This window comes from Sorex araneus, chromosome 1, assembly GCF_027595985.1.
Source record: "Sorex araneus isolate mSorAra2 chromosome 1, mSorAra2.pri, whole genome shotgun sequence".
Classification (NCBI taxonomy): domain Eukaryota; kingdom Metazoa; phylum Chordata; class Mammalia; order Eulipotyphla; family Soricidae; genus Sorex; species Sorex araneus.
This window is the reverse complement of record NC_073302.1, coordinates 13577420-13604133: the sequence shown is the minus strand read 5'-3', so window position 1 is coordinate 13604133 and position 26714 is coordinate 13577420. Positions and strand designations below refer to the sequence as shown.

Below are 26714 nucleotides of genomic sequence, written 5' to 3'. Positions count from 1 at the left end.
AGTGTCCTTGGGTCCTGACCCTCCAGGTCTCGGGGCACTGGCAGGAGGGAAAATCATTTGGAGCTGTGGGGTTCTCGAGCCAATCTGGAGGAAGTTGCTTGACCCTCCGTTGGAATTCAATGGAACACGTGCAGCCCCCCCAGGACAGCGGTTCTGTGCATGAAGACAGAGCAACGCCGGGGTCCAAGGTTTGCTCCTGCCTTGGCATTTGTGACTCTGAACAGGCGACTGCCCTCTGTGAAGGCAGAGTGTGTCGTGGCCACACGCTGTGCAGAGAAAGAAGCCCTCAGCTTCTCACCAGCCCCAACAACGGGCACGCCCACCGAGCCGGGGTCACAGGCCCCCCTTCAACCTGCATTCTACCCTGCTGACGCAGAGGAGAAACCGAGAACTAGAAAAGATACCCAGGACTGCTGTCCACAGGCAGCAGAGGGTGGAGCAACCAGTCCCATGTAAACTGGTGCTGGGAGGGGGCAGTCAAAGGGCTGCGGAGGGGCGGGAAGGAATGACCCAACACTGCTGCAAACCAATCACAGACCAGCACAGAGGCGGGGGCGGGCCCGATGAAAGCCATGGAAGAATGTTCTGGGGTGGGGGCGGGTATAAGAGAGGGAGGGAGCCAGAAAGCAGTGGCTGCAGAAGGGAAGGTCCAGTATCAGGGCTTCAGAAGGACCACTGGAAAGAAGAGAAGCCTTGAGTTTGGAGTCGCCTTAATGCTGTCCATCCAATACCATACAGTTCAGTAAGAATGGAGGGAGGGTGGGGGGGAGAGCGCCCCACAGTGAATACGGACTTACACACTTTTACTTGTACTTCAGAATAAATAGAACACACCAGGACTGAATTCATGATTAGGACTGTAAGCCTGAGTACAGGATCCTTAGTCAGAAAACAAAGGACAACTGTAGGGAAGTCCCGAACTCTTTCAGGTGTGTTCAAGGTGAAGCGACTCTGGAACTCTGAGGGGACCGTGGAACTCAGCAAAGGAGCACGAGAAGGGCTGCACCGGGGAAAAGGGAAACAGGAGCCTGGGACCCGCAGGGCGAGAGAGGTCGGGCGGGCAGACACTGGAGGCCCCACTGCAGCACTGTGAGAAATGACACCCGCCCTTCTACATGGCACAGATTAGTGCTGTGCGTCTGTGAACACGGCACTGTGGGTGGGTGGAGTGGGACGGTGTGAGGGGACTGAGCCCCTGGGCCTTGGCATCTGACACTCTCTCCGGTCAGCTGGTGAGATGGGAAGTCAGCCGGTGTCAGAATGGTGGAGTGTGGGGAAAGGTCTCAAGATGTGGTGCCCACCAGGGTCAGAAGTGAAGTGAGCCACCAAAGAGGAAAAGCGACAGAGAAACACAGGCCATGAAGGGAGGAGCTAGGAATTTTCCACCCCGGAAGGTGGAAATGGGCAGTTTTGCCTTTAGAACTGTGACTAGAAAACACTGTTTCCTGATCTGGATCAGCAGAGTGTGGTGGGGGAGAGACATCCTTGGTCTGAGGAACTGGCATCCTCATGTGGCCGGAGGAATGGAGCACGGAAGTGGCGATCTAATCACTGGGCCCGGGGGGGGATGGTCTGAATAAGTCCCGATAACTCTGTGTGAGTGTGTGTCTGTATGTGTGTGTGTCTCTGTGTGTATGTATCTGTGTGTGTGTGTGTGTGTGTGTAAGCGCTCCACACTCACATGTTCACCATGGCAAAAATGGCAACAACTTATATGGCTGAATGGAAGGTGGGTACATGAGAGTTCTTTGTTGTAGTTTCAAAATAATGGCAAAAATGTTAAAGCAAACCCTTTTAAATGCAGTCAGTCACATTTAAATGCCTAGAGCTTAGGCAAAGGTTGGTTCTCACCCTTCCTGTGACCCTGAATGTACTTTTATTTTCAGGGGGGGGGGGGTTTGGTGGTATACCCAATAAGATGCAGGGCTTACTGCTGGCTCTGAGCTCAGGATCACCCCTAATGGGCTCAGGGGATCACGCGGGGTGCCAGGGATCAAGCCTGGGTTGGCTGTGTGCAAGGCGACACCCCACCCGCTCTGCTATGGCTCCGGGCCCCCTCGAGTGTTTCTCTGCTTTCACCATCAGGTTTCTGTTCTGTTTGTTCTTTCCAACCACTAAAACACAAATTTCCCTCCACTACACTGAGGCCCGATTTCCATCTTCCGTGAAGAATTCACAGGATATGGGCAGCGGTAGGGGGTCCAGGGTGGGGGGTCTGGCCCCAGGCACCCATCCTGAGCCTGGATTTGGAGTAGCGCGGAGGGACCACCCACCACACGGCTGCAGCGGTGGGAAGGACGGAGCCCCGGGCGGCTCGAGGAGCCCCGGGTCACTAGCTGGCCGGCATTCTGAGCGCCCGCAGCCCTTTGGCCCCACTTACCAGTGAAAAACAGCGCTTCTAATTTCTTGAGCAGCTCGGCACATTGATTCAGCTGTTCCTGGAAACCCTCGGCCACAAAATAATCCACATCGCTCGCCTGCAGCAGCTCCTTGAATGCCTTAATCATGGCGTTCACGTGTTGACGATAGATGACACAGATGCCACGGCCATCTTTGATCTGCTGTCGGTGAAGGGAGAGCTCCCTGGCTTGGGACTGAACTAATGAATCGTAGCTGATAAAAAGAGGGGAAAGGGAACGCTTATATCGTATTAGAATTGAATCTCGGTGACCTTAACGCTAATTGGTGAAATGGCGGGGCACAATTCTTAAAGGCCTGCAGCTGTACAAGTAGGTACCGACGTTTAGAGAAATGGAAACTACACGAGATCACTCCTCCTTAGATTTCAAAACAGCCCCCAAATGCTGCAACAGAGGGTCTTCTGCAATAGTTTTAACCTCACAGAGCCCCCAATTAAAGTACAGATTCCCAGAGACTCCGGAGAACAATTAGTTTCCAAAGACTCTTCACAAACGCTACTGCAAACCGCAGAAACAAGTACCCCGAGGGGCAGAGACCCGCCGCCAATATTCAGGAGGACCATGAAAGAACCTTTACGACAGGAAAGCAAAGAAGAGACTCCTTCCTCTCCAACAAAGGCCAGGGAATAAGTAGAATCCCCTGGGCCACTTAACGAGGGTCTGTGACCTGCCTGCCGGTCACCAGAATTGGTGTTTGCATCAGTGATCTGAGCCTCCCAGTGCTCCAACGAACGAGGGAACTTTACTGACTCGGAAATCACAAAATTACTCCACGGTGAAGAGCCTGGCCTCAGTCCGGCCTGCCATGTCCAGCCCCCGCCCATAACATGCTGCCCCTTCCTGTGGAGAGCCACGGACTGGGGAGGCACTGAGAGAAGCACAAGTCCCGGGGGATGTGGCTCATCCGGGACGTGGCCAGGACATCGGGCTCCAGAGGGGCCTGGCAAAGCTTGGCCTGTTCCCCCTTCCCTGCACGGGTGACCACAGGCCTGCAGCTCACATGACACCACAAGAAGGCAGGGCTGGGGCAGGGAGGGGGCGGGGTAGGGAGGAACAAGAGCACTCAGGGGGAGTCGGGGAAACTGGGAGACTGAGCCCCTAGCCGGGGCTGCCTCACCCCCCGGCGGCAGCTGCACAGATCGAACAGGGAAAAGGGCCTGATCAGAGAGTCTGGCACCGCCCCCCCCCCCCCCGGGGTAAGCACAAGCTCCCTCCGATCTTGCCGCCCGGGGAGTCCTGAAACGTTCCCTCTGCCTCCCGACACCGCACAGGGCGCCTCTGTCGTCCTGAACTGGTGACGAAGGAAGGCCAACTTGACAAACGACCCCGCTCCTGCCCTGTCTGCGGAAGCAAGCCTGGCTCTACCTACTCCCATGAAACATCTCTCCGTGACCCGGGGACACTCTGCTTTCAGGAGAGACTTATTTCTCCAAGGTGCCCTTCCAGGGTAAAGGTAAGGGAAATATTCCCATGGCCCCCGCCCCGTCCAGCACGTCAGTCTCGGGTTGGGGGCTTAGAATAAGCCCATACGGGGGTTCCGGGGTGAGCACTGCTGTTCAGGAACAGACTGAGGCCCTTGGTGCGACTGGGACGAAACGTCTCTCCCCCCCCCCACCGCCAGTCCCCATCCGGAAAAGCGCACAACTGCAGTTTCAGGCAGACCAGCACGAGCCCCAGCCACACTGCCCCTCCCCAGGTTCCTCTTCCTGTCCCCGCCTCCCACGCCCTCAAGCTCGTGAGCACCGCCCTGGTGGTGACGAGGGGAGCTACAGTCTGAAACAGCGGGAAGGCCCGTGGCGCCCCCACCCCCAGCCAGCACACACCTGGATGGAGAGAGATCTTGGAACTTGTTGGGCAGGTGACGGATCTCACCGAATAACTCCAAGTTCAAATTCGGCTCCCGGGGCAGCGCGCAGTCCTGCTCCGCCAGCTGCTGCTGGAGGCCCTCCAGCACCCCGTCCTGGTCCATCATCTCGGGGGGCAGCGGGTGGAGGATCTGCATATGCTTCACGTAGTGCACGCGGTGCAGACTGGAGAAGGTCACTTCCTCCTCGTCGGCGCTGCCCGCGGGCTTGCCGGCGCCGTCCTGCAGGACGGTGATGATGGCCTCGCTGCACTGCGCGCGCTTCCGCAGCTGGGAGAGGAAGTGCCGGTAGGCCTCGTTCTCCGCCTCCAGGTCCGAGATCTTCCGCTTCAGGGCGGCCGTGTCCTCCGAGGCGTCCAAGCCCTCGGTCCCGCTGCCGGTGACGGAGCGCTGGCTCTGACAGTCCACGGAGGTCCCGGCGGAAGTCGGGTCGGAAAGGTCTGGGGAGGGCGTCTCTCTGCGCACCAGAGAGAGGGGAAGGCCGTCGGGCTGGCGAGTCTCAGGGTCTGAGGAGCAAGCACGGCGGGGTGAGCGTTGCCTTTGTGGCTGGCTAACCGTGCCCGTCCTCACAGCCGCCACGGAGCCCAGAGCACGGCAAGCGCCTCTCATGAACTGCCCGGGCTACATCCTAGATCGATTCCGATGACTTTCATTAAGTAATCATGCGGTAAGGATGAATGAAAGACCCACAAACATCTCCTTGTGTGTCAAGGTCCCATGTGCAGCTACACAGACACACACACACACACCCTCACAGAATGGGAGGTTTTATTCTCATAGTTGCAGTCAGACCTACACTTGAAACTACATCCTCCGGTGAAACACGCCTCATGCTCACACACGTGTCCCGCCGGCTGTGCCCTTCAGAAGGCCCATCCCCAGCTCTCTGTGGGGGCAGGGATCTGACCCTCAGCTCCCAGGCCAGGGTGAGCTCAGCGACGAGGCCTGTCCTCTGTGATCCTCACTAGGCCCTTATGCGGGGCCCCTTGCAGGTCCTTGGGGAAGGGGGAGGGAGAGGGCGCAATGGCAGAGGACCCCGTGGGAGCCTGCGCGAAGCAAAACCTTCGGGACAGACACCACCATCCTGAGGGCCTCCCATCCACACAGGCTCAGTCTCGGCCAAAGCCTTATGCCATGGCTCTCCTTGCACAGACGAGGAAACTGAGGCATGGCACGAGCAGCACATTCCCCAAGTTCCGGGTGAGTGGCCACGGGGCTCTGGCAGAGCCTGGCAGCCCCCTGCACCCCTGGGGCCTTCCATTCCGGGGGGTGCAGATGCGACAGTCCCGGGGCGCCAACAGGAGCAGGTCTGTGGACTCCACTCACCTCAGCTATACCCGTGGCGGGGGGGTGGGGTTATGAAGGAGAAAAGGGGTGACGGTGAGGGCCGTTGCTGACCAGGTGAGCTCCAGACCCAAACACAGGGGCTGAGATGTCTACATCAGTGGAGAGTCAGGAGGGTTGTCACCAAAAGCAAGGGGCATTTCAGCAAAGATCTAAACGCCTAAGGCACTGCCTGGGCCTCCACAAGAGCGGGGAGCTTGGGGCCAGCAGGAGCGGGAAAGAAAGGGACCAAGAGGGCCGGGCCAGCAGTCCCGAAGCCTCGGTTGGCCCGGCGCTGGCAGAGCCTGGACACTGCCACCACCACTGCCCTACGGGCCCCCAGGAGGCTGTGTCTCACCAACGCCGGGGGCACACTGCGGCTGCCGCACGCACCAGCGTCCTCAGGAGCCAGGCTCAGGGCTTGGAGGTCTCCCCGAGTCTGGGGCTCTCATGGTCAGTCCACAGCGAATTTGCAATTCCCAAGGGAATTATTTCTCAGGGAGCGAAACAGGCCAGACAGCTGCGTTTTCTATCTTTTCCCTTTTTTTTTTCTTTTTCCTTTTGCTTTTTGGGTCACACCCGGCGATGCTCAGGAGTGGCTCTGCACTCGGGAATCACTCCTGGTGGTGCTCAGGGGACTGTATGGGATGCTGGGGATTGAACCCGGGTTGGCGGAGTGCGAAGCAAAATACCCTACCTGCTGCACTATTGCACCGGCCCCTTCTTTTTCTTTTTGAACAAAGGCCAGAAAGGGGAGCAGAGAGCTAGTACAGAGGGGAAGGCGTTTGCCTTGCACAGGACCGACTCGGGTTCCACTCCCGGCACCCCATTTGGTCCCCCGAGCCCAACAGCTATAAGCCCTGAAAACCACCAAGAATGCCCCACCCCCGCAAAAAGAAACAAAATAATAACAACAACAACAACAATAATAATAATGATAATAATAATGATAAAGGGTAGAAAGAATATAACAAAGAAAAAAAAACTGTGAGCCTTCGTTCTTTCTGACCGAACAAGGACATAGTAACCTGCCATATTCTATTTCATGACCGCCTGTGCCCTTCTAGCTCCTCCTACTTTGAGAGCTGAGAGATGCAGCTTGCCTGGTCCCACTCGCGTCGGCACTGTTCCCACTGACCATCCTGGGGGGCAGCTCAGGCCCCACCTCAACAGCAGCCACACCCGAGGGACACCGGCTGCCATAGGGCTGGGTGTGAGGAGGCACCAGGTCGTGGGGGCAGCCTGGGCCCTCTCAGGCGGCAGCTCCAGGACCAGCGGCCGGACAGGGAAGCATCAGACCCCAGGCCTGGAAACCTGACGCCCAGCTGCACCCTGACTGGTGTCCCGACTGCTCAGGCCTTTTCCAAACCCAGCTTCTCTGTGGACGGACTGAGAATAATGACGACAGCAAACACTACTGCTGCAGGATTTAGTAATACGTGAGTGTGTGTGGACACGTGCATGTGTGTGCGCGTACATGTGCATGTATGCATGTGCATGTGTGTGCATGTGCATGTGTGTGTGCATGTGTGTGCATGTGCATATGTGTGTGCATGTACATGCATGTGCGTGTGTATGTGTGTGTGTGTGCTGGGGGCAGGGACGGGGGTTGCTCCCAAGTAGTGCTGAGGGCACGAGGGCCCCTCCCAGCCATACTCAGCCAACTGGACCTGAGGTTCAGTGCAAAGTCCTGAGGCCAGCGCTGCTGGAGTCTGTGGTTCGGGGGGCTTATAGGGCAGCCCTCTCCCCTTCCCACTATGCCGGGGGCTTACAGAGCCACACCGAGTGGTGCTTGGGGCCTCCAGTGCCCAAGCAGTGATGCCGGGGTGGGAGGGGTTCCAGGATATTCCTGGTGGTGAACGGGGGGGGGGGGGGGGACACATAGCGCCAGGGCTCAAACTCAGGTCAGCTGCATGCCAGGCTCGCACCTTAACCATCGTACTATTCCCTGGCCCCAGTAATGACTTTTTTTTTTTTTTTTTTTTTTTGCTTTTTGGGTCACACCCAGTGATGCTCAGGGCTTAATCCTCGCTCTGCACTCAGGAACTGAGGTCCCCCTGGAAGTCAGGGGACCATATGGGATGCTGGGAATCAAATCCAGGTGTGATTTTGTTCCAGCGCCCCCCCCCACCCCATAACGACTTTTTACAGGAAACAACCCAGTGGTGCCGGCACACGAGGTTTCCCCAAACTCACAGGACAGGAACTGACCCGTCTCGTGGCTGGACTGCTGACCATCGTCCGCTGCCTTGTCCGTCCAGACAGAGGGTGCGGTGGTGAGTCCTTTCTGCTCTCCTGGGCTCTCCTGGTACGCTGCGCCCACAAAGGGCTGGCCTAGGGCACACATACAGAGGAAGAAAAATAAAACCAAAGGCTGGAAACTCGGCCAGGCAACCGCAAGGAACGCAAAGCTACAACAGGGAAAATAAAAGCACTGGGGAGGCAAAATGCAATTTATAAGATAAAATTAATCCATCGAGCTGCCATAACAGGACATAAAAGGCATAAATATACTGCAGCTTGTCTAAAATGGTTTAAGTCCCGGCTCTTAAAAAACTGGGAGTGAAAAAACGAATTCTGGAGCCCCGAGCCCACTTTCCGCACAAGGTCCCCAGGGCTGCCAGGCTACGGGCTGCGGCGCTTGGTGTCTCAGCAAGAAACGTGGGGTGGGGTGCAAACAGTGACCCCCCCCCAGGCCAGAGTGCCAGGGCCTCATGGTGGGCTGCATTAACCCAGCCAAGAAATTATTTCACTCAGAAACTCGGCCCCCAACACCCATCTCGCACTGGGAGCTCTAAGGAAGCCGTCTCGGTCTATCTGTCTGTCTGTCTGTCTGTCTGTCTGTCTGTCTCTCTCTCTCTCTCTCTCTCTCTCTCTCTCTCTCTCTCACACACACACACACACACACACACACACATACACGCACACGCACACACACACACACACACACACACATGCACACACTAGCCATGGCACACAGGGCTGAAAACACAGACAGACAGTGGTATTAGATGCCTGGGTGGAGGGATGGTGGAATGAGAGAAGGTGGGGGAGGGGGAGGGCAGAGCAATCGCACCCAAGCCCAGCTCACCCTGTAACCTCAGCTCTGGCCAAGCCAAGACGAGACACAAAGGAGAGAAAATGCCCCTGCTAGAGCCCACCACCCAATCCCGACGTGAAGCACTGACACCAGGTTTTACGGAAGAGCAGTGGGCGCAGGCTGGGAAACTGCTCGGGGGTCAGACAGAGCGAGGGGAGCCAAGCCACGCTGTGGCCCCCACTGCAGCTTCCCCCGGGGTCCAGGCTGCAACTACCTCCTCCAAGGACAGCCAAGGGCATGGCATGCGAGGTGCCTTTCGAGGGGCGTGATTGGCTCGGGGAGTATCGGGAGCTCTTCCTGCTGCCGAGGGCGGCCCAAGGCTCCCCGTCATCACCCGCCCCCGAACCACTCGGCAGGTCCCCCAAGCCCGCTGGGTACATCCCAGAAAAATCTCAATCTCCTACGGAATCCCGCATCTCACGCCCTCATTCTGAGTGGGTGGGAGTGGGGGGCCCTGACCCCTCCTCGTTCTCACATTATCATTTGCTATCAACTCAAATTGTCCTTACACACACACACACACACACACACACACACACACACACACACACACACACACACACACACAGAGGAATGTGAGCCAAACAGAGATTTTTGCCTGTTTTCTTCACTGTCTCCCTGATGCCCAGAAAATGCTCGGCAGGCAAAGATGAAAACGTGCTCTCTGAGCAAACCCAGAGGAGGCAGCTCCTGCGCTAGCAGTCAGCAATTCCAACCTGGAGGCAGCAGCCGCCGGCTCTCTCGGGTGAACTGGCGCCCCCGCGCGGCAGACGAGCCTCCCTGCAGCACTCTGGGAAGGCCCTCGACTTTCTCACCTCCCAGAGAGGCGGGAGGGAGGGAGAAAATCTGTCCGGGGCTAAAAGACACTGGGGGTGGGGGGTATACCGTCCCGGCCCTGGCCTCCTCCAAGTCTTGGGAATTTGCATGCTCCCTTTGGGAAGCCAAAAGGGCAGCAGGGACGGTGGCCTTCAAAAGTGGGGGGAGAGGGAAGTCTTTGAGAGAAAGGCTTCAGGCACGAGAGTCCTCCCAAGGAGCCCAAACTAGGCAGCCTGCCTGGAAGAGGCAACTACATGCCCTGCTGCCACACGTCTGAGGGCTCCGAGAACGAAGCCCCCAACGCTGGATTCCAGCATCACACAGCCGGGTCACCCATGAACACTGGTGGAGATCGAAGATTAACCGCTGCGACCACGTGGCACTGAGACGCACACCCGCCTGGCCCCAGGGTCCGGTTCCTCCCTCAGGGCCTTACCCTTCGGGAGCGGCTGGTCGGCGGCCCGCCTCCCCTCCATCATCGCCTCGGCCAGGATCAGCTTCTGGTGCAGGTGCCGGTTGCGGATCTTAAACTCCTTCAGCTCCCCCTGCAGCTCCAAGACCTGGGCCTGCAGCTGGGCCACCAGGCGCTGCGTGCCCGGGAGCCGGTACATGCTCCCCAGTGAGCGGGACGTCTTGACGGGGACGGGCAGGCGGGACTTCTTCGAATTCTGCAAATGCACAGGGACACGACAGTGAGTGTCTGGCCACTGGTCGCGCCGTCCCGCACTCTCCGGCGGGCCCCGTGGAGTGGGAATCGGGCTGCAGCCCGGGCTCCCCGTGACCGCAAGCCTTCTCCCCCAGACCCGCAGAGTTTGCGTCGTGCAGACCCATCCTGACCGACTGACGGGTACCCAGCGGGGCTCAGCACCAGCCCGGCCCCGGACAAAGTCTCTCTGGACAGCCCGGAAGCTACTGTAACATGCCGAGCCTTTCCCCAACATACTCTCTTGGGGGACATTTCCTCATATCCCATACGGACATTCCTCATTCTAAGTCCATCAGCCTCCCACCCCTGCTAGCCAACCAAGACCACATCAGTGACCCCTTTCATTTATTTATTTTGGTTTTAGGCCCACACGCAGTAGTGCTCTGGGGACATATGCGGTACAGAGATGAAACTGGCTGGCCACACTGCTAGGCAAGTGCCTGAATCCCTGTTCTATCTCCCCGGTCTCACACTCAAGTTTCCAGTGACGACTGGGTCAGTGATCCAGTGGGGATTTCCCGGGCTTCTGAAGATGGTTTCTTCTGGAAATCATCATTTGGGGCAGAGGCAGGGTGTGGGCTATCCTCGTGGCACTCAGGGTGTACTCCTGGCTTGGTGCTCAGAGGCAAACTTTGGATTTGTTTCTCTTTGGGGCCCCGCCCATCAGGGCTCCCATCTCACTCCTGCTCTGTGCTCAGAAATAACTCCTGGCAGTGCTCAGGGGACCATATGCGGAGCCAGGGACCAGAGTGAGGTCGGGCGTGTGCGAGGCAAGTGCCATAACTCCAGCACTCTCTCTCCAGCCCTGACAGCTTCATTTGAGATGACTCTCACCCAGAGTCAGCTCCGTGTTCCCGTGTGCCCAGCCCCCACGAGACCCCTCGAACAGCCTCAAGCCTGGTCACGGCTGTTCAGCTCCCTTCACGCCCCCTTCCCCCCACTCCCAGGTTCCATTAACTGCGGCCACATGTTGCCTCTGAATCCTCTCCCTGTCCACTGCAAGTGCCCAATTCCCTGGATGTGGCAAGCTCACACTGCAGCCATGGCAACCCCCTCCAGAGCTGTCCCCTCACCGCCCCCCGAGCCATTTCCAATCCACACTGCACACCACCGCACAAAAGGCAACCCCTTCCGAATCCTCTCCTCTGCTTAGAAATTCCCAAATGAGGGGCCGGAGCGATAGCACAGCGGGTAGGGCGTTTGCCTTGCACGTGGCCGACCCGGGTTCAATCCCAGGCATCCCAGATGGTCCCCCAAGCACCGCCAGGAGTAATTCCTGAGTGCAAAGCCAGGAGTAACCCCTGAGCATCGCTGGGTGTGACCCAAAAAGCAAAAAAAAAAAAAAAAAAAATTCCCAAACAGCTTCCCTGTTCTCTCAGACAAAAGGGCCAAGGCCCCTACCGCAGTCTGTGCACTAGGTATGACCTGCAGCCCGATTCAAAGCAAAGGACCTGGCAGATGTTTCCCAAAGGAGGGACAGACAAGTGCATGGAAAGATGCTCAACCTCACGGGCCATCAGAGAAACAGAAATCAAATCACAATGAAGCGCCACCACTTCCTGTCGAGGACAGTTATCGTTTAAACAAGGTAACAAGTGTGGGCAAGGACGCGCTCAACTGGATCTCTCACAAGTGGCTGGGGGAAACGCAAAGTCGGTGCAGTCACTTTTCAAAAGTCTGGCAGTTCCTCAAAGGGTTAAAAAAAAAAAAAAGATAGTTACTATATGACCTAGGAATTCCACTCCTACACATATACCCAGAAGGAATGAAAAGGCATGGCCACACAAAACCCTGAACACGAATGTTCGTGACAACATTATTCATAATAGCCTAAGGGCAGAAACAGTCCAAATGTCCACAAATTAATGAATGGATACATAAAGCGTGGCTTATCTATACAATGAACTGCTGGCTCGCAATAAAAAGAAACCAACTGCTGATAAATGCTACAACATGAATGAGCCTCGAGGACAGGATGCTCAGTGGAAGGAGACAGTTACCCAAGACACCGAGGTTCCATTTCAATGGTCTACCTCGAGGAGGCAAATCTCGACAGAGAGTAGATAAGTAGTTGGCTGCAGCTGATGGTGAGCGGGCAGGGGAACAGGAAGGGACTGCTAATGGATTAAGAACTGAACTTTCCTTTATAGGAGATTTGGGCATCGCTAAGAATCGACCCGTGGGTCTCACAATTACTATGCCTGTGCCCGACCACGTGAGCCATATCCCTGGGTTTTAAGAAGTCCACACTGGTAACTATGATAATAGCATGAAACAACTAGTGATGTAACATTCTTGGTTATTACACTATCGTGCAATTTTCAGGTACACAGCATTATAATCCAGCACCTGTATCGCATCTATTCATCACTTGACACAGTTGTAATACTCAACACGACACTGGGATCGTGAAGCGTTCACTTTCGCCTTCATACAGCTGGCTCTCTGCTCATCTCCTCCACCCAGCTCACTTTCCCGGGAGCAGCCACCTCTCTGTTTGCTCTGGACCCCAGAGTTTTATGGTCTGTTTATTTGCTTTCTTCTCTGTAAGGTCCACACCTGAGCGAAACAATATAGTAGTCTGTCCTCTGCAATGCGGTTTACTTTGCTTACAATAATACTCTCAAAGCCAACCCCCGTTATCACAAAAAATGTAACTTCTCTCCTTTACGACTAAGTTGCATTCCTCTGTGGGCATGCCTGTGACATGCACACACACACACACACTGACCACCTCTTCTGCATCCATTCCTCAGATGATGAATGTCTAGGCCATTTCTCTATCTTGGCTACGGTCAATCGAGTGGCAAGAAATACAGAGATGCATTTATCTTCGCAAAATTAGTGTCCTCGGATTCTGCAAATAAATAGTCAGGAAGTGGAGGGGCTGGATCACATGGGATTCCTATTCCTCTTTGGGGGAGGAACTTCCATGCTTTTTGCTGTCGTGGTTGCACCAATTTACACTCCCAGCATCTGAGGAACCCCCGTTCCCTTCACCCGCACCAATGCTTGATGCCTCTTGTCCAGTGGCAGCCATCCTCCCGGGTCGGGGGTGGGATCCTTATTGTTCACCTTTGCATTTCCCGGATACTTAGTAACACTGAACATCTTTTCATAGGCCAGTTCAGGGCTTCTTCCTGAGACAATGGACCTGTTCTAAAATTGGTTCTGGTGATGGTTACATGATTCTATGAGTATACTTTAAAAATGACCGCGATATATACTTTGAGATCTTGTATATTTGACATCACCAAAAAAGAATTACTTAAAAAAATAATTGGGGAGAGGGGTTGTTTTGGCCCACAACTGCTACAGTGCTTGAGGACTATCCTGGCTCTGTGCCTGGAGCTGACCTAGGGACTACCAGGGGACCAAGCTGTCCCAGACCTCCTGCAGCATGCAAAGCGTACACACACTCCTTTGAGCTATCTCTCCGGCCATCAAAACTTTTCTTTTTCTTTTTTCCTTTTTGGGTCACACCCGGCGATGCTCAGGGGTTACTCCTGGTTCTACACTCAGCAATTACTCCTGGTAGTGTTTGCGGGACCATATGGGATGCCAGGGATTGAACCCGGGTCAGCCGCGTGCAAAAGAAGTGCCCTATCCACTGTACTATTGCTCCAGCCCCAAAACATTTTTTATTTTAAGCAGAAAACAAGAAGCCTGAGATGAAGATGGGAAATACGTGAGAGTCCAGAAAAGAGGAAATCGCCGAGTTCTCTCAAGAAGAGCAAAAAGCCTTCCCTGCAGGCTCCAGAAGGCCGGAGCTTTCAAGCCCGCACTGCCAGGAGCAACTCTGGGCTCCCGGAGCTCACGGTCCCCCAGGACTCATCTGCAGATGGAAACGTCACACCACCAGCCGAGTGTCAGATGGCGAGAATGTCTCTGCGAGCGGCACCGCTCAGTTAGAAAAAGTCCCAACACTTTTCCATCCTGCCAGGCCGGAAGACATAGCACGGGAAGGAAGCAGGATTCAGGGTGCTGGGGAACAGGTGGACACAGGGAAGGAGCTAGAACACCCAGGGTGAGGGGGGGAACGCTGGCACCTCCTCACAGGGGGCTGGAAAAACAGTGCTCACTGCTTAGTCCACAGTCTACACTGAGCTTTTTTTGTTCTCAAAAACGAATCTGGGTGTCGGATGAGAGCAGAGAGATACCTGCCGGGGAACAAACACCAAGGCTCATTTCTGTCCGGCAACCACCACTGGCTTTAGGAGACCACCAGGCCGAATGCGGCCTTACAGATGCAGAGCCAGGTGGCTCCTACCACCTTAATAAAGACACGGCATGGGGCTGGAGCCATAGCACAGCGGGGGAGGGCGTTTGCCTTGCATGCAGTTGACCCGGGTTCGATTCCCAGCATCCCATATAGTCCCCTGAGCACCACCAGAAGTGATTCCTGAGTGCAGAGCCAGGAATAATCCCTGTGCATTGAAAGGTGTGATCCAAAAAGGAAAAAAAAAGAAAAAAGACACGGCATGCGAGGGGGATGGCATCGCATGTGCCCCGAGTGCCGGCTGCGCCTGTACATCACCACCAGGAGCGGGCACGCGGGATCCGGGGCCTGCTCACCCCAGGAGCCGAAGCAGGTCAGGATGGAGACGGCTGCCATCTCACCGTCGGGCCCGGTACTGAGTGGCAGGAAGTCTCTGCAGTCTCCTCCTCTCCCCCGTGGGCTACAAGGACGTTCTTTTCAACAGGATGCAAGAGTTTAACCCCCAGGATTAATGATCCCTTGAATAATGGAAGGAAACCATTACATTTCTTCCACTTGTTTGGCCTGGAGGCCACGGTGGGGATCAGCGGGGGCCGGGGGATGCAGTTCTTCCTTCCCGAAAAAGGTGGGTCGCTATTCTCCCTGGCTGCCTCCTGGTATCTCCCCAATATACTTCGTAACAGCTGAGTTGCTCTGGACAATTGGATGAACCTTTTTAGAGATTCTAATACCCACCAAACCCCCAGGTTTTGAGAGAATAACTGCAAAGATATACACATAAGAACAGGCACAATACCCAGAATACACAACAGATGCTAAAAACTAAACACATCTGGGGCCTGGAAGATAACTCCAAGGGTTGGAGCATTTGGCTGGCACGCACAAAAGCCCGGGTTCAATTCCCAGCACCACAGGGGGCCCCGCCCTGCTGAGTGTGGCCCTGGAGTGCACAACAGGGCCCAGTAACACCATGAGGGGCCCTCAGGGCACTGTCTGGAGGGGGGGGGGGGTAGGAGGGGAAGGGTTTCAAAATAACCCCCTGAGCGCAGAGTCGAGAGCATGAGGGACTGTGGCCTGAACCTGCTCACCCCATCCCCAGGAAAGGATAGAGGGAGAGATGAAAGTTTCCTCATACTGAAAGCACAAACAGTAAGAATCATTCTGTACTAAAAATTTTTTTTCAGCACATTTAGGAAAATGAAGTTCATTTGATTATCCAATGCTCCTGAACACAGAATGACATCTCCCACACAAACAGGAAAAAAATATGCACACACAACATTCCATTTTCCTAACAGACAGGTACGAGCTAAAAGAATGGGGCAGAGGAAAGTGTTTCTCTTCCAGCCAAATTGCACACACTTGCACCTCGAGTACTGAGAATGTAATGGCAGCACCTTTTCTCCTTCTTCTTTTTTCTTCTTCTTCTTCTTCTTCTTCTTCCTTTTTTGGTCTCTACTGATATCTTTAGAAAAACCCTTTTCCAGAAATTACAGTTTTGGTGCATAATTTAAAACAATCAAAAGCAATTTCGCTAATGATATATCTAACTCTCTTTGGTATGCACAAAAGCAGTAATTTAGTGGTCAGAAAATAAACGTGATTCTCCATTCTGATGCTATGAGGCAGTGCGTGCAGTTGTTTCCTCAGACACAAAACACCCCTTAGAAGCAAGAACCCCCACCGCCTCGCCCGCGCTCTATTAGAAACACCACCTCCTTCCTTCCCTCCCAGGACAATCACATCTCCTGCCACCCACTGGGCCCGGGAGGACCGGGATGACAGAGCCTATCAAACACTGCCTGGCATTTAATAAGCTGGCGGGAAGCTCAGAGACAGAGGCAGCCTCTGGATGAAAGCAAAATGCAGACCATCACCCAACAAACCCAGACTGGGGCGCCTCGGGCCACGCGGGCTCAAGCCGTGGGACTCCTGGGGAAAGTCAGGCTGCGGGGTCCCAGGGGGCCCCTGAGCCACCTGTTAACCGCCATCACTTGGGATCCCTGTTCCTCAGCTGAGACCGATACCGAAAGGCTCTGAGAATAAGGAGAAAGTCACACGCGCAAACACTGTGCAGAGAAGAGCAAAGTTCCCGCTCGGCCCCTAAAGCCAAGCTCTGATGGCTTCAGGAGCAACGTGCGAGAGGAAACGCCCATGATCAGATGAAAAACAAACAACAACAACAACAAAAACATACAAATGGTGGCATATTCTCTGCAACAGAACCTTGCACGTAGATTACAAGGAAAGATGTCACTGGTAGTAAGTGTGAAAGAGAGCGCTACAGGAGCTGGCAGGGAGGGCATTTGCCTTGCACATGGCTGACCTGGGTTCGATTCCCAGCATCCCATATGGTCCCCTGAGCACCACCAGGAGTAATTCCTGAGTGTAGAACCAGGAGTAACCCCTGAGCATCGCCAGGTGTGACCCAAAAAAGCAAAAAAAAAAAAAACCCCAAAAAACAAAAGAAAAGGAAAACAAGAGAGTGCTACAGAGAGATGTAGATTCCATGACTATGTGTGTGTGCATAATATGTATGTATGTGTGTGTGTGTGTGTGTGTGTGTGTGTGTGTGTGTGTGTGTATAAAACAAAAAATGCATAAAAGTCCGGACAGGTGGCGAGGGGCAGGGCCCAGAGACAGGACGACGAATAAGGTGCTTGATGTGCCGGCAGCCAATCCCAGTTTGATCCCCAGAGCCGCGGAGACTCCCGGGGGCATCCCAAGAAGGACCCCTGAGCGCAGTCAGGAACAAGCCGTGAGCATCATGGAACGTGGCCCGAACATGCTCAGCCCCCAGAAAGAGACAGACGGAGAGATGAACGGAAAGACAGGGAGAGAGACAGACAGACGAACAGGAAGCCAGGGCTGGGGCAGGGGGAGGACAGGAAGGCGGGAAATATTGAGTGACACTCGGGGAGGGTGGGGACGGCCACGCACCTTGCGAGGCCAGGCAGAGAGAAGAGCAGCCACTGGGCATTACAGAAACCCACCAGGCAGCAGAGCCGGGCAGGGGGCCTGGACAGTCCTCTGTGCATCTGAAACCCCCCGAGAGGGCAGGCTGTCCTCTGCCGGCCCCCACCCCGGGCGCGGGCGAGGCTCACCTGCCGCCGCGGCATCCTGTGCAGGTGCTCGTGCTCGGGCGGGTGCTCGGCGCTGCAGGGGGCCTCGGGCGGCTTCTCGTCCCACGCCTCTCTCCGGCCCTCGTGTCGGAAGCGGGGCGCGTCGCCCTCCATGGCCACCGTCTGCGCCGAGGCGTCCTTCAGCTCCGCCTTGGGTCGGGGGGCTCCGAGAAGCGACTTCCGAGCGCCGTGCAGCCGGGAGAGCGCGCCGGGGCGGGCCACACGGCCGAGCTCGCCCTGGAGCCGGGCGGCCATCTGCTTCAGGCTCCTCCTGGCCTTGCCGTCGAGCCGTTCCCCCAGGAGCTCCTGCTCGATGAGGCACATCTGCTGCAGCAGCAGGTCCCACAGCACCTCGAGCAGCTCCGGCCTGGGGCGCCACGAGGGGAGGAAGGGGCAGAAATGAGCCTCCGGCCGAGGCCTCGGCCCCAACCCGGGTCTCCCGAGCTCTCCCCGCCCACCCGGAATGACACGAACCGGGGCAAGCACCTGCCAGGCACCAGGACCTGTGCCGGGGCCTCACCCTCTTGTCACCTCGTGACAAGCACCCGGGCCCGTGGTACCACCACATCATCCATTTTGTGGATAAGAAAAAAAAGCAGAATACGACCCAGCGACGCGGCATCTGAGGGGCCTTGAGGAGCCACGAACGCAGACAGGGGGGAGGCCTGCAAGCCCACCGGCCCCCCTACCCCCCTCCTGCATCTGGGGCTCTGGGGGAACCTGGGCACGACGGCACGCGAGCAGGGCCCAGTGCCAGGGCGGGCCCGTGCTGAGGGGGTTTTGAAACTGGACTAAGACAACAGCGGGCCTAAGTGTGATTCGTGTGAGGTAAGCACAAGGGGTTGGTGACACCAGTGCTGGCAGTGGGGCCCGCCCCTGCCCCGGCGCCTTGCGACTGTGACTGTTCTCCCCTGGGAGAGCGCCAGGCAGGACGCGGGGCTCTGCACACCACCCCAACTCCGCCCCGTCCCTGTGCACCCCTCCTGGGGTCATCCCCAGTTCAACACACCCCGAACTCTGCCCGGGGCCGAGAGCTGACTGGCGCCCACAAGCACCGTGGCCGGTGGACGGGTCACAGGCCGAAGCCCGGGGTGTGCGACTGAGGCAGCGTCAGAATGTTCCCGAGTGAAGCAAGGAGCTAGGCAGGGCCGGGGAGGGTCCACGGGGGTCCCAGGGTCACGCTCACTCCCGACCAGGCCCCCAGGCACGGCCCCCGTGGCTCTCTGGTGGCCCCCACACTGTCACATGGCCCAAGCAGCGCCAGCTCTCCGTCCTCAGACCCAGGCCCGGAAGGAGGGAATTTCTGGGCAGAAATTCAACCCCCCGACCCACCCACCCTGCCCCGGGGAAAGAAGGACCCGTAGGTGAGACCCGGGACACAGCCCCAGAACACAGCCCAGTGAGACGCCCTGAAACAAAACCCACAAAAGTTATGAACCACAAATGAGGAGAATTGACAGTCAAGAAAATAAACCACGGAGTGTGTGTGGGGGGAGGGGGTGGAAACTGAAAAAAAAAAAAAAAAAACAGGCCACTCGAGGAACTTTTTAAACGGAAGGACAAGGGAGGAGGAATGTCTTTTCATGTCCGGGTTATGGAGTTTAGGCAGCAAGTGCTGAGCATAGGACGAGGAGGGGAGAGCGGCGGGGGAGGGCAGAGGAGGGCGGCAACACGTCTGTCCATCTGTCCGCGTGCACGGCTGGGCTGGGCGGGGCTGCTCCTCTGTCCCTCTCGGCCACCAAGGAGGGGCCTGGCTCCCGCCCTACTATCAGGTGCTCCGGCAAGGCTGAGCTGGCTCTGGGTTCCTGTCAGCTGGCTCCGGGCAAAGCAAGTCAATTGGAATTAAAGAGCCAGCACTCACTGAACCTGGGAGATCTCTCCCCCGACGCCCCCCCCCCACAAAAAAAACAACAACCCACGAAAGGATAAAACAGAAGATCAAAATGGTCCATTTTTCACATCTAACATGTATCATTCGTACTCTACAAACCATCTTAAAATTTAGTCAAACCAGATTTGAAACATATTCCCGGTATCTCAAATATGTTATACTCAATGTTCCTTCCCTCCCCTTAATATAGATTAAAAATAACGGCAATTGCCATCAGCTAGCCCAAAGAGGACCGTTACTCATCCCCAAACAACATAACGAGAGAACCTGGGAAGAGAGTCTACAAACGGTAGTCAAAGGTGGTGAAAGAGGCATTAGAATACACTACAGAGGCTGCGCTGTTCAATAAAACATTTCGAGTGTTGCTCGGTCAGAAATCTGAGCAGCTGATTCATTAAGCTGTTGCCACAGTCGGGACCTTTGGAACAGCTCGGTGTGAAGGTCTCGTCAGAGGCCCGAACACTGTTTATCCACCCTTCCTGAGCATCTTCCCCGCGCGCAAGGCAGAAGGTGAGAGGGACTGATATTTGCAAAGCACTTAAGAGTGTGGCAGTCCTACTAAATATGCTAAATACAACCCTCCCTCCCCACCGGACCGGGAGGTGGGGTGTACAGAGGAATCCACAGATGAGGACTCGAGGGTCCGGAAGGTAAAGAGCAGAGTGAGACCAGACCCAGATGCTTCAGACCCCAGAGAAGCACTTGACCCTTTCTCAGTGGGTTTGCTTTACCTCCCCCTCAGCTATGGTAATTGGGTTTTAATTGCCTGCCAAATACATAGAGGGTGGTCCCCTTTGTCAGGTAAGGCAGGCGGAACTGCAAGGTGAAGAGGCATCAAGGAGTTTACATTTCACTCAGACAGATTCAGATGCCAATAAGAAGTCAAAGCCAGACGGAGATAAAGCTTGAGCAGGGAGGAGAGAGAGGGAGGAACTGTGAGATTTAGGGCCGGAGTTTCCTTTTAGCTAGAGCCATCTTGGACGGCCAACAGAGCAGATTCCCAGCAGCCACCCCGCACCCCATCCTATGGAGGGAAAGAATATTCCAGAAAGAATGAAAGGTTCTGAGAGGAGTGCAGGGTTGGAGGAGCAGGGAGAAGGCCCTGGAGTCCCAAGAAGCGTGGGCTGAGAGGACAGAGGCAAGGAGAGGACACAGCGCTGCTCCCAGCGGCGGGCCCGGGACATCCACAGAAGCCTGATGGAGGAGGCAGGATCTCCGTTTCCGAAGGAGCCCTCCGTCTGCTCTGTGAAGACTGGACCGAGGGGCAAGTGAATTAGGGCTGTGTAGTGGAGACAGGATGAATCAACAGCGCCTGCTGCCACGGGTGATCCGGGCTGTGGAAACCAGACTCTCAGCGAAGGCAATCAGGCGGGTTCTTAGGCTATTCGCTGGCCTTGAGCAAGGAAGGAGAGCAAAGATGGGCTGGAACGGGAGCTGGATTTCAGACACTAAAGGGCCCCACAGATACCGGAGAGAGGTCGAGGTCCAGACCGGGGCTGGGAGTGATACTGGGTATGAATTCAAGTCAAGGGGGAGTAAAGACAGATGGGGGGGGGGCACAGAGCTCCGGGACACTCTTAAGGGTCAGCCTGTGACAAAGGGGGGGACAGTCAGCATTGGGGAATGGAAGGAGGACCCTCGTGCAGAGGAGAAAGGGAAGGGGCGTGCGCGGGAGGCCGGAGAGAAAGGCCACTGGGCTGAACCCTGAAAGCTGTCCTTGCCGGCTGCATAGCCTCGGAGCCTGCAAGGACCTGGGTGGACAAGAGAAGTTGGACCGGAAGCGGGCACCGAGCAGAGGAGATGATTCTTCCAGGGAATTCTGCCTGGAAGGGTTAAGAAAGAAATGGGACAGAAGCTTGAGCGAATGTGAAACTGGGGGCAGGGGAAACCTCTCCCTGGCCGGCTTATGCGAGTGGAAACAGCCTGGTGACAGGCAAGGACTCACGATGCAGATAAAGGGGGTGTGTGGAGGGGAGGAGGTGTGGGGGGTCATCCAGAGAGGCTGGAACTCTTTCCCAAGGGCAGGGAGCACTGTGGCTGAGCTAGTTCTTCCATCCCCCAGTGGGGAACCCTGGACTGGGGTGCCTGTCCCCACAGTGAAGGAGCAAGCAAGGCCTCAGTCAGTGGCGGGGGGAAGGGAAAGGGACAGAGGACAGATGCACAGAGGTTTCAAGGCAGCCTCGGGTGGCCATGCTGAGCACTCGCTGTGAAGAGTGAGTAAGAGTCTGACTTCGCCCAGGAGACTCTCCCAGGAGACATCTGGACAGGGGGCGAAGGGTGGGGCAGGGTGGGGAAAGGAGGCGACATAGCGCAAGCAACTGGGGCGGGGGCTCCTTCAGCAGCACCCCCACATGCAGAGGCTGTGATGTGGGGGTACAGGGAGTCATCCAGGAGCTGAGAGGCCAGTGTGGTCGGAGTGTAGAGAACCAGGTGAGAACAGCTGCCTGAAGAGCTGGGCCTCAGGAGGAATTCTGAGGCCGAGAACAGAGGCGTCCGGGAAGAGTTTTCCGAGAGGCGAAATACAACTGCATCGCTGAGTCACAGCTCTGGACATTGTGTGGAAGAAAAACGGACAAGGATCTAGGGAGGAGGTAGCTGCAGTGAAGTCCAAGAAACGTGAGGGGACCGGGAGCAGGGAGGGGGCGCCCGGGAAGGCAGGAAGCACGGACTCGGGAGCCATGGAAAAGGCAGAGCGGGCAGCTGGTAGGTTTGGGAGGTGAGGGAAAGAGGAGAACCAAAAAGGTCCTTGGATGTCTGAGGCGCAGCCTAACACCCCCCACCCCAGATCTAGTCACTTTAGAATCCGGAATCCACCTTCGAGCACGGCCTGGTCTTCTCCCCCACAGCCCTCCCTCACAGTCTCCCGCAGCCTCTCTGCTGACTGGGAGCCTCACCCCTCCCGGCCCTCAGCCACACCCAGAGGAGCGCACCCCGACTCTCAGTGGTCGCAGACACCCTTCCTCTGCCCCTCCTCTGCTCTGCTCCTCAGAGCTCAGGAAAGCATTTGCCTTAAATAAATAAATAAGTAACAGGCCCCCTGGGCTCCACTGTCAGACTTTTATACTTATTTAGTGATCAAATTTCACACCTAATTTTAAGCTGCAAAGAACAAAATATTTAGGTGATGAGGCCCAAACCCTGGCCTCCAGGAAATGAATCAGAAATACAGAAGAGCTGAGACTCCCACAGTGACGTCCTGGAGGATAGGGACGCCCCCCAGGACTTTCTGGTCACTCTCTATGAGCTGCCTGGGCCCCTCACCTGCGCTTTCTCCACCCTTGAGGCTAAGTTGCTGTTTGGTCAAGTACAATATAACCAGTCAGGCTTAAGTCACTAGTGGGTATCTGCTTCCTTATTCTATCCGTGGGAACGAGTCAGTTGAGTCACAGAGACCCTGGGGGCCCAGTGACTCTGGATGCCCAGAGATGGAAAGAACAAAGGCTGAGGTGGCTGAGGGGAGGACTCGTCTGAGGGGGAGAATTCTGAGGCTGAGGAGTTTCAAGGCGAGATCTGAGGCAGAGGAGTCTGGGGCTGAGGAGTCTTGGAGGAGAAGTCTGAGGCTGAAGAATCTGAGGGGGATGAGTTTGCAGGGAGGAATCTGATGGGAGAAGTCTGAGGCAGAGGAGTCTGAGGGGGAGGAGGCTGAGGGGAGGAGTCTGAGGGGAAGGAGTCTGAGGGAGAGAATAGTGAGGCTGAGGAGTCTGAGGTGGAAGAGTTTGAGGGGGAGGAATCTGAGGCAGAGGAGTCTGAGGGGGAGGAGTCTGAGGGGGAGGAATCTGAGGGGGAGGAGTCTGAGGAGGAGGAATCTGAGGGAGAGGAGTCTGGCCTCAGAAATGAGATCTCTGCCACGGGCTCCTCAGACACTGGCCAGCTCAGCAATGAAAACAGAGGCTTGAATGACAGGCTGGCCACTGCCCTCACACAAATGTGAATCTTACCTAACGTTAGGAGGAAGCAGCGAGGAACAGTAGGGCCCCACTGAAGCAGTACAAGCACCAACCGCCTCTTCTCAACACTGCCCCAGCTCTCTACTGAACACCCACTGTCTCCTTTACTTCTCACCACCCTATCGGGTAGGTATCAGTCAGCACCCCACCCACCCCCACCCGCACCCCCAATTACAGGGGAGAAAACCAAACTGCAGGCGATGCCTTTAGAGACAGATCTAGATGACGCCACAGGTGTCAATGTACTCCTGGACATTTGTCACTTGCTTATATTATCTTGATTATCTTATTATCTTGATTCCACAGCTTGACTCCAAGGTTAATTTGGTTGTTTTGGTCTGTTTGGGAAGGTGGTGGTGACAGGAGTGCTCGGGGCTGAGTCCTGGCTCTGCACTCAGGGAACACACCTGGTGGGCTTGGGGGACCACGGGTGGTGCTGGGGTCAGCAGCAGGTAAGGAAAGCATCCGAATCCCTGTGCTCCCTTTCTGGACCCTGCAACTTGGCGTTGTCCCCAGCCAAGCAAACCACCTACAGCCCCTCAAAATCCTGGTGACTCTCAGAGAGCCTTGGTCTTAAAAGACTTTTATCTTTCTTTCCTTCTTTTTTTTTTTTTTTAAAGATACTTCTCCAGGAAATTCTCCACTGGCTCTACCATTTCTGAGCTAAGCTGACAGGCCCCCAAACGTCAGCTCCCACATTTGTGAAGTAGACGAGGAGCAGCAGCGAGCAGGGCTGGCGTGAGGGGAACGAGAGGGGGCACACAGTGCCAGGCTGAGCCCTGGTGCCCAGCATGTGAGCAGGACAGAGGGACAGAACCCAGGCAAGCCCTAGGGAGGACCCTGAGAAATGGGATGTGGGGAGCACACGGATGAGGGGGCACTTGGGGGCGGGGGCAGGGAAACCATTAAGGCACAGAACGGGCCAACAGTAGCCTGGAGGTCCCTGGAGCCCTACATGGGCGGGAACAGGGAACTGACATCCCTGCCTGGCCTAGGGGTGGGGTTCCCTGAGAGTTCCCTTGCAAAATGTGACAAGAACACCCAGACTTCGGCTGTGTGCGGGGCTTCTTCGGGAGGATGGGAGGGTCTGAGCCCAGGGGGCTGCATCCTCTCTGCCAAAGGGAATACACGGGGGCGCCCCAAATCCATCCCACTTTCCCTGACTCCCTGAGGCACCCCCAAGTGTGACTCAGTGACCCCGTACCAGAGAGAGACCGGCAGCTTGTTGAGTCTGATAATGGGCACCTGACTCCCTGTGACAACAGACTACCGGGGACAGTCACTGTGCTCGGCCCCCAGGACTTGGGATGAAACCCAGTCAACCAGAGACCAGTGACCAGGGATGGCCGCCACCTCGTACTCTGGCCCTTTCTTTCTTTTTCCTTTGAGAATAATGGGAATGGACACAGCTGCAGGTGGGTCGGGGGCAAGTCCGCCCCCATGACAGAAACACGAGGGTCCCGGGCTCTTGCTAGAGGGCCGCGCACTGGTGACCAGCTCCAGTGCTCTCTCCCTGCTGCCAGAGAACCGGGCACCACGCTCCAGCCACTTCCCTTCCTCCTCGCACGGATCCCAGCACAAGCGAGCAGAGAAAGGGGGGCCCAGAGACACGAAGGCCCAGCCCCGGGCGCCGCCGCCCACCCCAGAGAAACGAGGCAAGGAGGGGCCCGGGCCCTGCCAGGGCCCATTTGACAGAAGCAGCTGCACGACTGCTCCTCCTTATTCGTCTGAAGCGCGTGTTGTACTTCCTCACAGGGCATGACTCCCAGCAGAAAATATGAGAAGAAAATTTTAGTTCGCATGTGACATCACCCAGCGGAGTCCCAGTGACGCTGGAGAAACTGGGATGGGAGAGGATCCCGTAGGGTTTTCGCCTCTTGTGGCCCTTTTCTGGGGCCTCCCGGAGCCCCTTCCTGCTCCTCTCTCTCATGGGCTTGCACGAGGCTCTGATGAAGCCCCTCGCAGCCCCCAGCAGGCACCTACTTACTTAGCTGCACGACTGGCAAGATTCCTCCCAGCCATTTCAGGAGTTCTCTCAGGGAAATTGCAAGGCACCACCATGGAAATCCATTTAGCAAAATGAATTTGTTTCCCCCTGGAATTAGAGTGACGATGCCAGCCCAGCACGGGCCCCACAGCTACCTGGACTCCAGGAACGCCACGGCCTTCTCGTTGAAGAAAGGGGCAACCAGGGTCAGCAGCTGGCCTTCTTCCAGACTCTGGTCTCGAGGTTTGCGGGCGCCTCTGCTGTCCGAAACCATGGGATCCGTGTGCCGGAAGTATCCGTTTTTGCAGCCCCCCTCAGAATGGTCCGCCGTGCTCTGCGAATGAAAGCGCTTGGTTCCATAGATGGACTAGGGCGGAGAAAGGATGGAGGCTCAGAGTTGAAGGCAGGTGCAAGCAGACCAGAGAGGAGGGAGAGGGAGAGGAAGGAGAGAAGGGGCAGCCATGTGGGTCCCACACTCTCACGTTCCAGTCAGGAGAGGCACAGGCTTGAGGCAGAAGGCTTCCATCACTTCTAATGCCCCCCCACGCTCTCTCGCTCTCTCTCTCTTCCTTTCCAGTCGGGAGAGGTGCAGGCCGAGGGCAAAAGGCTTCCATCACTTCTAATGCCCCCCCCACGCTCTCTCTCTCTCTTTCTCTCTCTCTCTCTCTCTCTCTCTCTCTCTCTCTTCCTTTCCAGTTGGGAGAGGTGCAGGCCAATGGCAAAAGGCTTCCATCACTTCTAATGCCCCCCCCTCTCTCTCCTCTCTCTCTTCCTTTCCAGTTGGGAGAGGTGCAGGCCAACGGCAAAAGGCTTCCATCACTTCTAATGCCCCCCCACTCTCTCTCTCCTCTCTCTCTCTCTCTCTCTCTCTCTCTCTCTCTCTCTCTCTCTCACACACATACACACACACACACACACACACACACACAATCAGTTCTCTTGTCTTTGACAGTGACAGTGACAGAAATGATACAAGAGCATCACCTTGGTACACGGCACAGCGTCACCCACTGCAGTGAGCTTCCCCCGCCCAAGGCCCATCCTTGGAAACTCTGCCTCGGAAAGGCGCGAGGCCCCGGCCCCGAGCAACGCGCCGGGCACTTCTTACCGCCTTCGTGCCACACAGCCTCCTCATAGGCTCTCAGAAAGCTGATGGACTCTTTATAGACACATCCTAATTAACACGACTTTGATTTGTCCCATTAGGAAGGCGGGGGCTTCCCAAGTTCTGCAGAGATGCTATTTACGGATCCACCTTCTCGGGTCTCCTCGGGTCCCCGGGGAGTGGTATCAAGGCTGCATCTAGTTAAAGCCGGCGC

At 56.1% G+C, this 26714-nt stretch overlaps 1 protein-coding gene across 3 annotated transcripts in view; it reads right to left on the bottom strand.

Annotated features, from left to right (window-relative positions):
- The window catches only part of CDK5RAP2 (CDK5 regulatory subunit associated protein 2), a 185789-nt gene that overhangs the window by 35830 nt on the left and 123245 nt on the right, over positions 1-26714 (bottom strand). For 2 of the 3 annotated variants that reach the window (XM_055143649.1, XM_055143654.1), the window contains exons 19-24: positions 25551-25762; positions 17553-17937; positions 9960-10191; positions 7819-7941; positions 4244-4790; positions 2381-2613 (exon numbers count right to left, since the gene is read on the bottom strand). In XM_055143649.1, the coding sequence (XP_054999624.1) occupies positions 2381-2613; positions 4244-4790; positions 7819-7941; positions 9960-10191; positions 17553-17937; positions 25551-25762 (1732 nt within the window). The remainder of the gene's footprint in view (positions 1-2380; positions 2614-4243; positions 4791-7818; positions 7942-9959; positions 10192-17552; positions 17938-25550; positions 25763-26714) is intronic. The other variant, XM_055143650.1, reaches the window with a different exon arrangement.